Consider the following 17,689-nt stretch of genomic DNA (forward strand, 5'->3'; position numbering starts at 1 on the left):
TCTCTCTCAATAGGAAAATAGTGCTTTTACACAATTTAAAAACCTAATATTTCACAAATTACATTGTAATTTCAATGACAGGTATTTGTATCAATGTTTGTATCAATATTTGTATCAATGTTTATGTACAGTGGTACATATTAGTTTCCAGGGCACAACATGTGCTTCAAAAGCAGCTATAATTCATAAAAGCCTAATATAAGCTATATATCAATTCATGAAAAAATATATATATATATATTCTGGTGCTCCTAAATTTCATGTGGTGCTCCTAACTTTTTAAAATTGGGAACACCAGTGATACCAATACATTTTTTAAAATAATTTAGAACCCTAGGTGAGGGGGAATTTCACCTCCCATATTTTCTTTCTCTGCTACACCCATTCCTTGGACTCCTTGAGTACTGTTATTTTAATTGTCTCTCTCGCTCTATATATCTCCTCTTTCCTCTCCTCTCCCCAACCCCACTCTTACACCCTGCCCACCCTCTCTCTCTTCTTCTCTTTCCTGAACCTCACTTTCTCCCTAGGTGCGTCCGGCTTTGTCAGTAACCTGCGCTCCTTCCTGTGGATCCGCGTGCAGCAGTACACCAACCGGGTGGTGCAGGTGCGTCTGTTCGGCCACTTACACTCGCTGTCACTGCGCTGGCACCTGGGCCGGCGCACCGGGGACGTCCTGCGTAGCATCGACCGCGGCACCTCCTCCATCAACAGCCTGCTCAGGTGAGTCTCCTAATAATAAATTGTGTGTGTGGTTTTCTGAGCCACACCCCTAACCTTTTTTTTAAGGTATGCAAATCTGTATTCCCATTCTTGAGAAATCCATAGATTATAGGGCCTAATGAATTCATTTCAAGTGACTGATTTTCCTTGTGAACTGTAACTCAGTAAAATCTTTTAAATTGTTGCATGTTGCATTTTATATTTTTGTTCAGTGTATATACTATACAGTGCCTTCAGAAACTATTCATAACCCTTGACTTAAAAAAAAAATGAAATAATTGAAAAATGAAAAGCTGAAATGTCTTGAGTCAATAAGTATTCAACCATTTTGTTATGGGAAACTTAAATAAGTTCAGGAGTAAAAATTTGCTTAACAATAACATTTAAAAAAGCAGACATTGAATATCCCTATGAGCATAGCGAAGTTAGTAAGTATACTTTGGATGTTGTATCAATACTCCATGTCACTACAAAGATACAGGCATCCTTCCTAACTCAGTTGCCGGAGAGGAAGGAAACCGCTCAGGGATTTCACCATGAGGCCAATGGTGACTTTAAAACAGTTAGAGTTGAATGGCTGTGATAGGAGAAAACTGAGGATGAATCAACAACATTGTAGTTACTCCACAATACTAAACTAATTGACAGAGTGAAATGAAGGAAGCCTGTACAGAGTAAAAATATTCTAAAACATGCATTCTGTTTGCAATAAAGCACTAAAGTAAATCTGCAACAACAACAAAAATGGCAAGAAATGTACCATGTTTGAGGCAAATCCAAGACAACACATCACTGAGTGCCACTGCATCATGTTATGGGTATGCTTGTAATCGGCAAAGACTAGGGAGTTTTTTTGGATACAAATAAATGGAATGGAGCTAAGCACAGGCAAAATCATAGAGGAAAACATGGTTCTTTCTGCTTTCCACCAGACACTGGGAGATTAATGCCCCTTACAGCAGGACATGAACCTAAAACACAGCGCCACAATCTAAACTGGAGTTGCTTACCAAGACGACATTGAATGTTTCTGAGTGGCCTAGTTGTAGGTTTTGTCATCAATCGGCTTGAAGAATTTTAAAGTGCTAATATTGTACAATCCAGGTGAACAAATCTCTTAGAGATTTAACCAGAAAGACTCACAGCTGTACTTGCTGCCACAGATCATTCTAACATGTACATGCATTGACTCAGGGTGTGAATACTTATGTAAATAAGATTTCTGAGGATCTGAGGCTCTTTCCCCTGTTGCCTCATCATCCTCCAAATCCCACCAACATCAGCCACCTCAGAGCGCAACTGGTCCTTGTTTGGGAACACACACTAAAGCACGCGACAGGCTGACCAATACAACGGTTGAACATTTTTGGCCATCCAAACAAATTTTAGGCTTTTTGAGCCTGACAACGAGCCATCCTCAACAAGGTTGGAAGTGACAGTGAAGGTGAGGCCTCAGAGTCTGATGTTCAAATGGTGGACATTGAGGAGATCCAGGGAGAAGACATGGAAGCCTGAGAGGAAGACAACCAAAGATTTAGTTTCTAGACTATCATTTTACAGATGTATGTTGAAAACGTTTTTAGGAGATGCAATGGATCATTGGGGATCATTCAATATCTCCTTCCTTTTGTTGTTCAGTGAAATCATCCCGTGTGAAGAGTAAACTCATTTAATTTAAGTTCATTACGTAACTAAATTGTTCTCTTTATTTCTATTGGAAGGATTTCATCATTTGCAAGTATGTCTACTTATCATAAGGTAAAAGGTTTATGTTTCTGTCTCAATATATGGTCAATATATCCAATGCAAAAAAACATCTACATTTAAATGGTATTCATATTAATTTGCATATATTTCCGTTAATTCCCATGGAAGGTTTCCACCTCTGAATATTCCCCAAAATGTGCAACCCTACGTACCATACGGTCAAGCTTCTCCCCCAACAGCTCAATAGGGTTGAGATCCGGTGACTGTGCTGGCCTCTCCAATATAGAGAGAATACCAGCTGACTGCTTCTTCCCTAAATAGTTTTTGCATAGTTTGGAGCTGTGTTTTGGGCCATTGTCCTGTTATAGGAGGAAATTGGCTCCAATTAAGTGCCGTCCACAGGGTATGGGCATAGCGTTGCAAAATGGAGTGATAGCCTTCCTTCTTCAAGAACCGTTTTACCCTGCACAAATCCCCCACCTTACCACCACCAAAGCACCCTCCAGACCATCACATTGCCTCCACCATGCTTGACAGATGGCGTCAAGCACTCCTCCAGCATATTTTAATTTTTTCCGCGTCGCACAGATGTTCTTCTTTGTCATCCGAACACCTCAAACTTAGATTCGTCTGTCCATAACACTTTTTTCCCAATCTTCCTTTGTCCAGTGTCTGTGTTCCTTTGCCCATCTTAATCTTTTCTTTTTATTGGCCAGTCTGAGATATGGCTTTTTCTTTGCAACTCTGCCTAGAAGGCCAGCACCCCGGAGTCGACGCTTCACTGTTGACGTTGCGGGGAACTATTTAATTAAGCTGCCAGTTGAGGATTTGTGAGGCATCTGTTTCTCAAACTAGACACAAATGTACTTGTCCTCTTGCTCAGTTTCTGTGTTTGAACCCAGAGGTAAACCTGGCCTTCCTCTCTTTCTCTCCACAGCTACATTGTATTCAGCATCTTCCCCACCATCGCAGATATCGTCATCTCCATCATCTACTTCATCACCTACTTCAACGCCTGGTTCGGACTCATCATATTCGTCTGTATGTTCCTCTACCTCAGTGAGTACAAGGCCTCCTTTCCAGAACCAATTCAGTTTTATTTATAAGGTAATAATAATCTGATCTGAGTCAAACATGTGAAATACTTTCAAATGACTTGACCTTCACCAATGGAATAGTCCCAAAAGTGTAAATGAAATCAAATCAAAATGTATTGGTCACATGCGCCGAATACAACAGGTGTAGTAGACCTTACAGTGAAATGCTTACTTACGATGCTTACTTACGAGCTAACCAACAATGCAGTTAAAAATAAAAAATACAGATAAAAAATAAAAGTAATAAGTAATTAAAGAGCAGCAGTTAAATAACAATAGCGAGACTATATACAGAGGGGTACTGGTACAGAGTCAATTTGCGGGGGCACCGGTTAGTTGAGGTAATACAGTATCTCACAAAAGTGAGTACACCCCTCACATTTTTGTAAATATTTAAGTATATCTTTTCATGTGACAACACTGAAGAAATGACACTTTGCTACAATGTAAAGTAGTGAGTGTACAGCTTGTATAACAGTGTAAATTAGCTGTCCCCTCAAAATAACTCAACACACAGCCATTAATGTCTAAACCGCTGGCAACAAAAGTGAGTACACCCCTAAGTGAAAATGTCCAAATTGGGCCCAATTAGCCATTTTCCCTGCCCGGTGTCATGTGACTCATTAGTGTTACAAGGTCTCAGGTGTGAATGGGGAGCAGGTGTGTTAAATTTGGTGTCATCGCTCTCACACTCCCTCATACTGACTGGTCACTGGAAGTTCAACATGGCAAAGAACTCTCTGAGGATCTGAAAAAAATAATTGTTGCTCTACATAAAGATGGCCTGGGCTATAAGAAGATTGCCAAGACCCTGAAACTGAGCTGCAGCACGGTGGCCAAGACTATACAGCGGTTTAACAGGACAGGTTCCACTCAGAACAGGCCTTGCCAAGGTCGACCAAAGAAGTTGAGTGCACGTGCTCAGCGTCATATCCAGAGGTTGTCTTTGGGAAATAGACGAATGAGTGCTGCCAGCATTGCTGCAGAGGTTGAAGGGGTGGGGGGTCAGCCTGTCAGGGCTCAGACCATAAGCCGCACACTGCATCAAATTGGTCTGCATGGCTGTCGTCCCAGAAGGAAGCCTCTTCTAAAGATGATGCACAAGAAAGCCCGCAAACAGTTTGCTGAAGACAAGCAGACTAAGGACATGGATTACTGGAACCATGTCCTGTGGTCTGATAAGACCAAGATAAACTTATTTGGTTCAGATGGTGTCAAGCGTGTGTGGCGGCAACCAGGTGAGGAGTACAAAGACAAGTGTGTATTGCCTACAGTCAAGCATGGTGGTGGGAGTGTCATGGTCTGGGGCTGCATGAGTGCTGCCGGCACTGGGGAGCTGCAGTTCATTGAGGGAACCATGAATGCCAACATGTACTGTGACATACTGAAGCAGAGCATGATCCCCTCCCTTCGGAGACTGGGCCGCAGGGCAGTATTCCAACATGATAGCGACCCCAAACACACCTCCAAGACGACCACTGCCTTGCTAAAGAAGCTGAGGGTAAAGGTGATGGACTGGCCAAGCATGTCTCCAGATCTAAAACCTATTGAGCATCTGTGGGGCATCCTCAAACGGAAGGTGGAGGAGTGCAAGGTCTCAAACATCCACCAGCTCCATGATGTCGTCATGGAGGAGGGGAAGATGACTCCAGTGGCAATCCGTGAAGCTCTGGTGAACTCCATGCCCAAGAGGGTTAAGGCAGTGCTGGAAAATTATGGTGGCCACACAAAATATTGACACTTTGGGCCCAATTTGGATATTTTCACATAGGGGTGTACTCACTTTTGTTGCCAGCGGTTTAGACATTAATGGCTGTGTGTTGAGTTATTTTGAGGGGACAGCTAATTTACACTGTTATACAAGCTGTACACTCACTACTTTACATTGTAGCAAAGTGTCATTTCTTCAGTGTTGTCACATGAAAAGATACACTCAAATATTTATAAAAATGTGAGGGGTCTACTCACTTTTGTGAGATACTGTATATACATGTGGGTAGAGTTATTAAAGTGACTATGGATAGATGATAACAACAGAGAGTAGCAGCGGTGTAAAAGAGGGGGGGACAATGCAAATAGTCTGGGTAGCCATTTGATTAGGTGTTCAGGAGCCGGTGTAGTACGATTCGATCTTAGTCCTGTATTGACACTTTGCCTGTTTGATGGTTCGTTGGAGGGCATAGTGGGATTTCTTATAAGCTTCCAGGTTAGAGTCCCGCTCCTTGAAAGTGACAGCTCTAGCCTTTAGCTCAGTGCGGATGTTGCCTGTAATCCATGGCTTCTGGTTGGGGTATGTACTTACGGCCACTGTGGGGACGACATCATTGATGCACATATTGATGAAGCCAATGACTGATGTGGTGTACTCCTCAATGCCATCGGAAGAACCCGGAACATATTCCAGTCTGTGCTAGCAAAACAGTCCTGTAGCTTAGCATCTGCTTTATCTGACCACTTTTTTTTATTGATCTAGTCACTGGTGCTTCCTGCGTTAATTTTTGATTGTCAGCAGGAATCAGGACGATAAAATTGTGGTCAGATTTGCCAAATGGAGGGCGAGGGAGAGCTTTGTATGCATCTTTGTGTGTGGAGTAAAGGTGGTCCAGAGTTTTTTTTCCTCTGGTTGCACATTTAACATGCTGATAGAAATTTGGTAAAACGGATTTAAGTTTCTCTGCATTAAAGTCCCCGGCCACTAGGAGTGCTGCCTCTGGGAGATCTATGAAAAATACAGATGAAAACTCTATAGGTTGATAGTGTGGTCTACAGGTGTGGTCTCTACCTCAGGTGAGCAATACCTTGAGACTTCCTTAGATATCGTGCACCAGCTGTTATTTACAGAAATACATAGTCCGCCGCCCCTTGTCTTACCAGACGCCGCTGTTCTATCCTGCCGGTGCAGCGTATAACCAGCCAGCTGTATGTTGATAGTGTTATCGTCAGCCACGACTCCGTGAAGCATAAGATATTACAGTTTTGAATGTCCTGTTGGTAGTTTAATCTTGCGCTTAGGTCATCTATTGTATTCTCCAAAGATTGTACGTTTGCTAGCAGAATGGAAGGAATTGGGGGTTATTTGATCGCCTACGAATTCTCAGAAGGCAGCCCTCCCTCTGGCCCCTTTTTCTCCACCTCCTCTTCACGCATATCATGAGGATCTGGGCATGTTCCCGAGAAAGCTGTATATAGTTTGCGTCGGGCTCGTCAGACTCGTAAAAGGAAAAAAAGGATTCTGCCAGCCTGTGGTGAGTAATCGCAATCCTGATGTCCAGAAGTTATTTTTGGTCATAAGAGACGGTAGCGGCAACATTATGTACAAAATAAATTACAAAAAACACAATCGGTTGGGGACACGTAAAATGTCTGCCTTCTTCTCCGGGGCCATTTTAAATCAACTCCAAGCTAAATTAATCACACCTATTTGAAAGTATTTTACATGTGCATTCGACCGAGGTCTGATAGTACCAATGTAATATTTCATAATGGTCCATCAATACATCTCTTCAGCCCTTACCATCATCATCACGGAATGGAGGACCAAGTACAGGCGAGACATGAACACCCAGGACAACAACACAAAGTCCAAGGCGGTGGACTCCCTGCTCAACTTTGAGACGGTACCAAGATGGTCCCATTGACCTTTAACCTCTACTTGGATTTTGTTTTTTAGGGCACACAACAGAAAATGTTTAAAAACATTATTCAACGTAAAAATTCCAGGTAGTCCCTCCCAGTTTGTCTGTTTGATGCCTAATGAACACAACCCAGAATCCCTACTTGCCATGGTGGCACATGAAGATGCCCGCAAACATATTGCATTTCTGCAACTTCAGAGTTGCTTCATGGCTGTGATTGTAACGTTTTTCCTACAGGTGAAGTACTACAATGCAGAGAATTACGAGGTGAACCGTTTTGAGGACGCCATTCTGAAGTATCAGGTAATCCAGGCTATAGATGTCAAACTCTGAAGAGTTGAGAATATAGATCTGAGTTAATTTACACCAGAGTGCTTGCTTTGGTTTTTCACATGCACAGTCCCAAGACCCCAGCAAAAATCTGCTTTTCATATATATGACTTTCATTTATCTGTCCAGCCTTTTATATTTAGCCTAACAATTAAGTTTATTTTTATTTTTTGTTATCAGGACAACCAGGGCCACAAGTAGGACACAAAACAATTTGACATAAACAGTTGCATTCATGAGTTGTATTGACAAATGTCAACAATAAAAAGGAGGTCAGCCAAAGCAAACACCTGATAAACATGAATTTATATGAATGATGTAAGTACAGAAGTTGTTTGTTCATTGGGAAATGAATGTCCAACTAGTCAGTGACAACTGTGGAGTTTGACAGCAACTATGTAAGCGTATTACAGTATTATATTACAGACACTTTGTCCTGGGATTTCCTATGATCTTTTATGTAGAAGAACCCTTTCTAACGATTCTTGTGTAGCTTGCGAGTGTTCGTGGGAGTCTCATCTTTTCATATACTGTATAGCTTTTAATAGTTTGTAGCTCAAACCATTCGGACTCTACAGATGTTTTTGTTTGCAAAACCCTGCCCTGGTCCCCTTCGAGATCCACCCTTGTCTCACAAATACCACTCTAGCTCAACCCCCGTTAATCACACAGACTATGGATGCAGAAGAAATAGACAAATCCAATGTTCCAATCCAGAAGTCTGTAGCGCAAACACACAATCTATAAAATTAGAAGTCCTAAATCACGCCTTCATTACGGTGGGGCTCATTGTGTTAACTTGCAAGCCCTACCCAGCAGTGCAGTATTCAATATAATATCAAAAAAGTAATAACTAATAAGAAAATGTTTTGTAATAGCACAAGAAATAAGAGAGGAAGCTATATACAGGGTACATGTACAATGTGCAGGGATACTAGACTTAGGTATGTACATGTAGGCAGGGATTAGGAGAAAGTGACTGGTAGCAGGATAAATAATAATAGTAAACAGGATGGCAGAAGCGTGTGTGTGTGTGTGTGTGTGTGACAGGCAGATGAACACACAGTGCCTTCAGAAAGTATTCATACCCCTTGACTTAATCCACATTTTGTTTTTACAGCCTGAATTCAAAATAGATGAAATACACTGCTCAAAAAAATAAAGGGAACACTTAAACAACACAATGTAACTCCAAGTCAATCACACTTCTGTGAAATCAAACTGTCCACTTAGGAAGCAACACTGATTGACAATAAATTTCACATGCTGTTGTGCAAATGGAATAGACAACAGGTGGAAATTATAGGCAATTAGCAAGACACCCCCAATAAAGGAGTGGTTCTGCAGGTGGTGACCGCAGACCACTTCTCAGTTCCTATGCTTTCTGGCTGATGTTTTGGTCACTTTTGAATGCTGGCGGTGCTTTCACTCTAGTGGTAGCATGAGACGGAGTCTACAACCCACACAAGTGGCTCAGGTAGTGCAGCTCATCCAGGATGGCACATCAATGCGAGCTGTGGCAAGAAGGTTTGCTGTGTCTGTCAGCGTAGTGTCCAGAGCATGGAGGCGCTACCAGGAGACAGGCCAGTACATCAGGAGATGTGGAGGAGGCCGTAGAAGGGCAACAACCCAGCAGCAGGACCGCTACCTCCGCCTTTGTGCAAGGAGGAGCAGGAGGAGCACTGCCAGAGCCCTGCAAAATGACCTCCAGCAGGCCACAAATGTGCATGTGTCTGCTCAAACGGTCAGAAACAGACTCCATGAGGGTGGTATGAGGGCCCGACGTCCACAGGTGGGGGTTGTGCTTACAGCCCAACACCGTGCAGGACGTTTGGCATTTGCCAGAGAACACCAAGATTGGCAAATTCGCCACTGGCGCCCTGTGCTCTTCACAGATGAAAGCAGGTTCACACTGAGCACATGTGACAGTCTGGAGACGCCGTGGAGAGCGTTCTGCTGCCTGCAACATCCTCCAGCATGACCGGTTTGGCGATGGGTCAGTCATGGTGTGGGGTGGCATTTCTTTGGGGGGCCGCACAGCCCTCCATGTGCTCGCCAGAGGTAGCCTGACTGCCATTAGGTACCAAGATGAGATCCTCAGACCCCTTGTGAGACCATATGCTGGTGCGGTTGGCCCTGGGTTCCTCCTAATGCAAGACAATGCTAGACCTCATGTGGCTGGAGTGTGTCAGCAGTTCCTGCAAGAAGAAAGCATTGATGCTATGGACTGGCCCGCCCGTTCCCCAGACCTGAATCCAATTGAGCACATCTGGGACATCATGTCTCGCTCCATCCACCAACGCCACGTTGCACCACAGACTGTCCAGGAGTTGGCGGATGCTTTAGTCCAGGTCTGGGAGGAGATCCCTCAGGAGACCATCCACCACCTCATCAGGAGCATGCCCAGGTGTTGTAGGGAGGTCATACAGGCAAGTGGAGGCCACACACACTACTGAGCCTCATTTTGACTTGTTTTAAGGACATTACATCAAAGTTTGAACAGCCTGTAGTGTGGTTTTCCACTTTAATTTTGAGTGTGACTCCAAATCCAGACCTCCATGAGTTGATAAATTGGATTTCCATTGATTATTTTTGTGTGATTTTGTTGTCAGCACATTCAACTATGTAAAGAAAAAAGTATTTAATAACATTATTTCATTCATTCAGATCTAGGATGTGTTATTTTAGTGTTCCCTTTATTTTTTTGAGCAGTGTATAATTTTGTCTCACCCATCTACACACAATACCCCATAATGAGAAAGTGAAAATGTGTTTTTAGACATTTTTGCAAATGTATTTAAAATGAAATACAGAAATATCAAATTTACCTAACTATTCACACTCAGGAGTCAATACTTTGTGGGAGCACTTTTCGCAGTGATTACAGCTGTGAGTCTTTCTGGGTAGGTCTCTAAGAACTTTCCACACCAGGATTGTGTAACATTTGCCCATTTGTATTCTTAAAAAATTATTCAAGCCCTGTCAAATTGGTTGTTGATCATTGCTAGACAACCATTTTCAAATCTTGCCTTAGATTTTAAAGTAGATTTAAGTCAAAACTGTAACTCAGCCACTCAGGAACATTTACTGTCTTCTTGGTAAGCAACTCCATTGTAGATTTGACTTTGCGTTTTAGGTTATTGTCCTGCTGAAAGGTGAATTCAACTTCCAGTGTCTGGTGGAAAGCAGACTCAACCAGGTTTTCCTTTAAGGATTTTGCCTGTGCTTAGTTCCATTCTGTTCAAAAAAAAATATTCTGAAAAACTCCTCAGTCCTTAATGATTACAAGCATACCCATAACATGATGCAGCCACCCCTATGCTTGAAAATATGGAGTTACAGTACTCAGTTAATTGCTTTGACACCTTTCTTGCAGCAGGTAGCCTAGTGATTAGAGTGTTGGGCCAGTAACAGGAACGGTTGCTGGGTCGAATCCCCGAGCTGACAAGGTAAAAATCTGTCCTTCTGCCCCTGAACAAGGCAGTTAACCCACTGTTCCCCGGGCGCCGAGGACGTGGATGTCGATTAAGGCAGCCCCCCGCACCTCTCTGATTGAGGGGTTGGGTTAAATGCGGAAGACACATTTCAGTTGAATACATTCAGTTGGACAACTGACTAGGTATCCCCCTTCCCTTTCCCTATTACTTTAGTGCCTTGTTGGATACAGGATGCATGTTTTGGAATATTTTTATTCTGTACAGGCTTCCTTCTTTTCACTCTGTCAGTTAGTATAGTATTGTGGAGTAACTACAATGTTGTCGATCCATCCTCAGCTTTCTTCTATCACAGCAATGTAACTGTTTTAAAGTCACCATTGGCCTCATGGTGAAATCCCTGAGCGGTTTCCTTCCTCTCCGGCAACTGAGTTAGGAAGGATGCCTGTATTTTTGTCGCGACTTGGTGTATTGATACACCAGCCGAAGTGTAGTTAATAACTTCACCATGCTCAAAGATATTCAATGTTAGCTTTTTTTTAATCTACCAATAGGTGCCCTTCTTTGCGAGGCATTGGAAAATCTCCCCCGGTCATTGTGGTTGAATCTGTGTTTGAAATTCACTGCTCGACTGAGGAACCTTACAGATAATTGTATGTGTGGGTTACAGAGATAAGGTAGTCATTCAAAAATCATGTTCAACACTTATTGCACACAGTGAGTCCATGCAACTAATGTGACTTTAAGCACATTTTTACTCCTAACTTATTTAGACTTGCTGTAACAAATACTTATTGACGCAAGACACTTTAGCTTTTCATTTTTAATTAATTTGTAAAGATGTCTAAAATTATAATTCCACATTATGGGTTATTGTGTGTGTAGGCCAGTGACAAAAAATCTAAATTGAATCCATTCAGGCTGTAACACAACTAAATGTGGAAAAAAATAATGAATACTTTCTGAAGGCATTTTACATGTAAACAAAAGTGACTGGTAGCATATATTTAAATACTATGGTAATATACTAATGATAATATATACAGTTGAAGTCGGAATTTTACATAAACCTTTGCCAAATACATTCAAACTCAGTTTTTCACAATTCCTGACATTTAATCCTAGTAAAAATTCCCTGCATTAGCTCAGTTAGGATCACCACTTTATTTTAAGAATGTGAAATGTCAGAATAACAGTACAGTGGTTTATTTCTTTCATCACATTCCCAGTGTGTCAGAAGTTTACATACTCAATTAGTATTTGGTAACATTGCCTTTCAATTGTTTATCTTGGGTCAAACGTTTCAGGTAGCCTTCCACAAGCTTCCCACAATAAGTTGGGTGAATTTTGGCCCATTCCTCCTGACAGAGCTGGAGTAACTGAGTCAGGTTTGTAGGCCTCCTTGCTGGCACACGCTTTTTCAGTTCTGCCCACAAATTTTCTATAGGATTGAGGTCAGGGCTTTGGAATGGCCACTCCAATACCTTGACTTTGTTATCCTTAAGCCATTTGGAAGTATGCTTGGTGTCATTGTCCATTTGGAAGACCCATTTGCGACCAAGCCTTAACTTCCTGACTGATGTCTTAAGATGTTGCTTTAATATATCCACATAATTTTCCATCCTCATGATGCCATCGATTTTGTGAAGTGAGTCAGTCCCTCCTGCAGCAAAGCACCCCCACAACATGATGCTGCCACCCCCGTGCTTCACAGTTGGGATGTTGTTCTTCGGCTTGCAAGCCTCCCCCTTTGTCCTCCAAACATAACGATTGTCATTATGGCCAAACAGTTTTGTTTCATCAGACCAGAGGACATTTCTCCAAAAAGTACGATCTTTGTCCCCATGTGCAGTTGCAAACCGTAGTCTGCCTTTTTTATGTCGGTTTTGGAGCAGTGGCTTCTTCCTTGCTGAGCGGCCTTTCAGGTTATGTCGATATAGGACTTGTTTTACTGTGGATATAGATACTTTTGTACCTGTTTCCTCCAGCATCTTCAAGAGGTCCTTTGCTGCTCTTCTGCGATTGATTTGCACTTTTCGCACATAAGTATGTTCAGCTTCTTCCTGAGCGGTGTGACGGCTGCGTGGTCCCATGGTGTTTATACTTGTGTACTATTGTTTGTACAGATGAACGTGGTACCTTCAGGCATTTGGAAATTGTTCCCAAGGATGAACCAGACTTGTAGAGGTCTACAATTGTTTTTCTGAGGTCTTGGCTGATTTATTTTGCTTTTCCCATGATGTCAAGCAAAGAGACACTGAGTTTGAAGGTAGGCCTTGAGATACATCCACAGGTACACCTCCAATTGACTCAAATGATGTCAATTCGCCTATCAGAAGCTTCTAAAGCCATGACATCATTTTCTGTAATTTTCCAAGCTGTTTAAAGGCACAGTCAACTTAGTGTATGTAAACTTCTGACCCACTGGAATTGTGATACAGTGAATTATAAGTGAAATAATCTGTCTGTAAACAATTGTTGGAAAGATTACCTGTGTCATGCACTAAGTAGATGTCCTAACCGACTTGCCAAAACTATAGTTTGTTTACTAGAAATGTGTGGAGTGGTTGAAAAACGAGTTTTAATGACTACAACCTAAGTGTATGTAAACTTCCGACTTCAACTGTACATGTGACCAGTAGCAGAATGAATAGATTATACGAAATGTGTTTGACCACCTCAGAAGCATAGTTAAATAGAGCTTGCCATCATTAATGATGTTCTAGGATTTTAGAACTTCAACCAGCAGACATTTCTTTAGCTTTTGTATCTCTATCCTGGTTCTAGGTCTGTTCAGCAGTGCAAACAGACAGCACAAACAGATCTGGGACCAGACTATAACTCTTTTGATTGTACTGTTGCGTTTGTGGCCTGTTTGTCTGTCCCCTCCCGTCTTAGACCTCAGAATGGAAGACACAAGCCTCTCTGGCCTTCCTGAACCAGACACAAAACCTGATCATCGGTTCAGGTCTACTGGCCGGGTCACTGCTCTGTGCCTACTTTGTCCAGGAGGGCAAGTTTAAGGTACTGAGCTCGGAGCCCTTACTAGCTTAAAGGGAAAGTTGAGTATTTTACAAATTAATGTTAGATGGTTCCTCACCCTGACAATAGTCTATGAGCCAGGACTATGATCTTTAATCCTTGTTTGGTTTTTATTAAATAACCACTTTCAGGGTGTGAAACCATTTAACATGAAGTTGTGAAATACTGAAGTTCCCGTTAAAGGTCTAGATGCTCATTCTACTACACTTTTCACACTATCGAGCAGACCGAAAACTAACTGCCCTGGCTCTTTTCACATTGTCCTTATCAGCACTGTTCCAGCAACTATGGTAAATGTCTGGATGTGTAACCTGACCAGTGCAGCTTGGTTTGCCTCGGTAGTGTGAAAATCCCTATTGACCCACCTCATGCTCTCTCCACCCATCCACTTTTCTCTCCTCTATGCTAGGGCTATGTTGTTTTTTGGCTCTATGTCCTACATTAGATTAGGAAACGTTATTGTACTCTATTAAGGAAATTATTTGTAACTTGCCTTGCCGCCATAAGCAATCAATACAAATGCATTGTATCACTACTAGGCCACGTAGCCTTGCTGCTGTATGTATGTTTTCATGCTTGTTTGAACATTTGCTAAAAAACTTACCTTTGACACAGTGTTGTGGTACTACATGTTTTTCTCAGTAATACATGTGGTGTATGAAGTATACATTCAAGTCAGCTGCTGTGAACTTTAGCCTGGTTAAACAAAACTGAACGAAGTGAAACAATAGTGAGCCAAGTGTTCAGTCCGGTTTAACCAGGCTAATACACTCTATTTCCAGGTTGGAGACTTTGTCCTCTTCGGCACCTACATCATCCAGCTCTACACCCCTCTCAACTGGTTTGGAACCTACTACAGGTGAGAGGTGTTATGGGCTGAGTTTAATTTATACTTCCTGTCATCCTTCCCTAGTCTATTTTATGTCTGTCACTTATAGCTAAATGGACTGTATTGGTTTCCAACATATTGCTTCCACATGTCAGATTAGATCAGGAACGACACAAGCAAATTAAGCTAGACTATTGACACAGATCTATGGAAGGCATTGTTTATAGCATCATGTACTACAGTACCATAATGCACAACAGGTGCTCTTTATAATACATATGTCCTCAACCTCTACAGAATGATCCAGAACTCCTTTATCGACATGGAGAGCATGTTTAAGCTCTTTAGAGAGGAAGAGGAGGTAATTTTGAAATTGGTTGTCAATTACCAGCTTTTTGGTGTGTATTGGAGATACTCAATTGGAAAAGTCTGTCCTCTCCTCCACTCCTCCACCCTCCGTGACCCGGAAAAACAATAAGTGATCGAGAAGTGCCAATTCGCAAGTAGGTAGTCTTCTCCCATCCTCGATTACCTACTTCGACCGAGGATGCACAATAGTATCCTCGTGGCAGGTAGCATGGAAGTGTTTTAAAATCCCTTTGAATCAGCTTTTGTTTTCACGGAGGACAAAAGGATGTACACATTTAAAATCAATACACTACTTATCCTTTTAACTATAAAATGTCTTACACAACTAGCTAATTTGTTTTTTTATCACTACACATTTATTTTGTTGTAAGCGTCATTTGCCTGATGATGCGTGAGTGGAGAGAGTCTCATTTCATGAAAAGCTTATTTGTTTCCACGTTCCTTCTCCTCGCCACCTCTCCTTGATTACCTTCAACCTTTTTCAAACGAGGCAAGGATGGAAGAGAGGAGGGAGGAGGCAAGCAAAACCAATCGAGATTCTCCCTGTGTCAGAATATAATCTGTGCATTTCATTATGGGAAATACATTTTTTGTAATTTGATGTGCTTTATCTTGATTTCTCTTCAGGTGAAGGATGTGGTGAATGCAGGGAACCTTCTCTATAAACTGGGAAAAGTGGAGTTTGAGAATGTGTACTTTAACTACACTGACGGGTAAGTCCCAAGATTTTTATTTATTTATATTCAGATCTTGTTTGGACTGATGAAACGTGTGTAGGCTATACACAGAGACTGATTCAGAAACAGTTTGATGAATAATCATAGTTGTGGTAGTTCCAGCGTTCTCCTTTGATCGGCGACGTAGGTCTGGGTGCCTTGTAAGGATCTGACGGCGAGTGGGTAATCTCCCTTTACCATCGGTCCTATTAGCCAACGTACAATCATTGGATAATAAAGTAGACAAACTACGAGCACATGTATCCTGTATAAGACCATAAGCAAACAGGAAAATGCTCATCCAGAGGCGGCTCTCCTAGTGGCCGGGGACTTTAATGCAGGGAAACTTAAATCTGTTTTACCTCATTTCTACCCGCATGTTAAATGTACAACCAGAAGGGGTAAAAAAAACTCTAGACCACCTTTACTACACACACAGATGCTTACAAAGCTCTCCCTCGCCCTCCATTTGGCAAATCTGACCATAATTCTATCCTCCTGATTCCTGCTTACAAGCAAAAACTAAAGCAGTAAGCACCAGTGACTCGGTCAATAAAAAAAGTGGTCAGATGAAGCAGATGCTAAGCTACAGGACTGTTTTGCTAGCACAGACTGTAATATGTTCCGGGATTCTTCCGATGGCATTGAGGAGTACATCACATCAGTCACTGGCTTCATCAATAAGTGCATCAATGACGTCGTCCCCATGAACCATCAAACAGGCAAAGCATCAATACAGGACTAAAATTGAATTGTACTACACTGGCTACGACGCTCGTCGGATATGGCAGGGCTTGCAAACTATTATACACTACAAAGGGAAGCACAACCGCGAGCTGCCCAGTGACACGCGCCTACCAGATGAGCTAAATTACTTCTATGCTCGCTCCGAGGCAAGTAACACTGAAACATGCATGAGAGCATCAGCTGTTCCGGACGATTGTGTGATCACACTCTCCATAGCCGATGTGAGTAAGATCTTTTAAACAGGTCAACATTCACAAGGCCGCAGGGCCAAACGGATTACCAGGATGTGTACTCTGAGCATGCGCTGACCAACTGGCAAGTGTCTTCACTGACATTTTCAAACTGTCCCTGTCTGAGTCTGTAATGCCAACACGTTTCAAGCAGACCACCATAGTCCCTGTGCCCAAGAACACTAAGGTAACCTGCCTAAATGACTACTGAACCGTTGCACTCACGTCGGTAAACATGAAGTGCTTTGAAAGGCTGGTCATGGCTCACATCAACATCATTATCCCAGAAAGCCTACTGCCCCAACAGATCCACAGATGATGCAATCTCTATTGCACTCCACACTGCCCTTTCCCACCTGGACAAAATGAACACCTATGTGAGAATGCTATTCATTGACTACAGCTCAGTGTTCAACACCATAGTGCCCTCAAAGCTTATCACTATGCTCAGGGCCCTGGGACTAAACACCTCCCTCTGCAACTGGATCCTGGTCTTCCAGACGGCCCACCCCCAGGTGGTAAGGGTAAGTAACAACACATCCGCCACGCTGATCCTCAACACGGGGGCCCCTCAGGGGTGCGTGCTCAGTCCCTCCTGTACTCCCTGTTCACTCATGGCTTCATGGCCAGGCACGACCCCAACACCGTCATTAAGTTTGCTGAAAGCCTGATCACCGACAATGATGAGACAGCCTATAGGGAGGAGGTCAGAGACCTGGCCATGTGATGCCAGGACAACAACCTCTCCCTCAACGTAATCAAGACAAAGGAGATGATTGTGGACTACAGGTAAAGGAGGACGAGCACAACCCCATTCTCATCGACAGGGC

General features: G+C 42.6%; 1 protein-coding gene across 1 annotated transcript in view; it reads left to right on the forward strand.

The window, feature by feature from the left end:
* Positions 1-17,689, forward strand: part of LOC115195930 (ATP-binding cassette sub-family B member 6, mitochondrial) — a 30,175-nt gene that overhangs the window by 8,712 nt on the left and 3,774 nt on the right. Inside the window, exons 6-13 of the mRNA XM_029756286.1 lie at positions 531-723; positions 3,368-3,489; positions 7,035-7,144; positions 7,400-7,465; positions 13,825-13,950; positions 14,751-14,827; positions 15,095-15,158; positions 15,794-15,879. Coding sequence (XP_029612146.1) covers positions 531-723; positions 3,368-3,489; positions 7,035-7,144; positions 7,400-7,465; positions 13,825-13,950; positions 14,751-14,827; positions 15,095-15,158; positions 15,794-15,879 — 844 coding nt within the window. The remainder of the gene's footprint in view (positions 1-530; positions 724-3,367; positions 3,490-7,034; positions 7,145-7,399; positions 7,466-13,824; positions 13,951-14,750; positions 14,828-15,094; positions 15,159-15,793; positions 15,880-17,689) is intronic.

The sequence above is a fragment of the Salmo trutta genome, chromosome 6, assembly GCF_901001165.1.
Source record: "Salmo trutta chromosome 6, fSalTru1.1, whole genome shotgun sequence".
NCBI classification, from domain to species: domain Eukaryota; kingdom Metazoa; phylum Chordata; class Actinopteri; order Salmoniformes; family Salmonidae; genus Salmo; species Salmo trutta.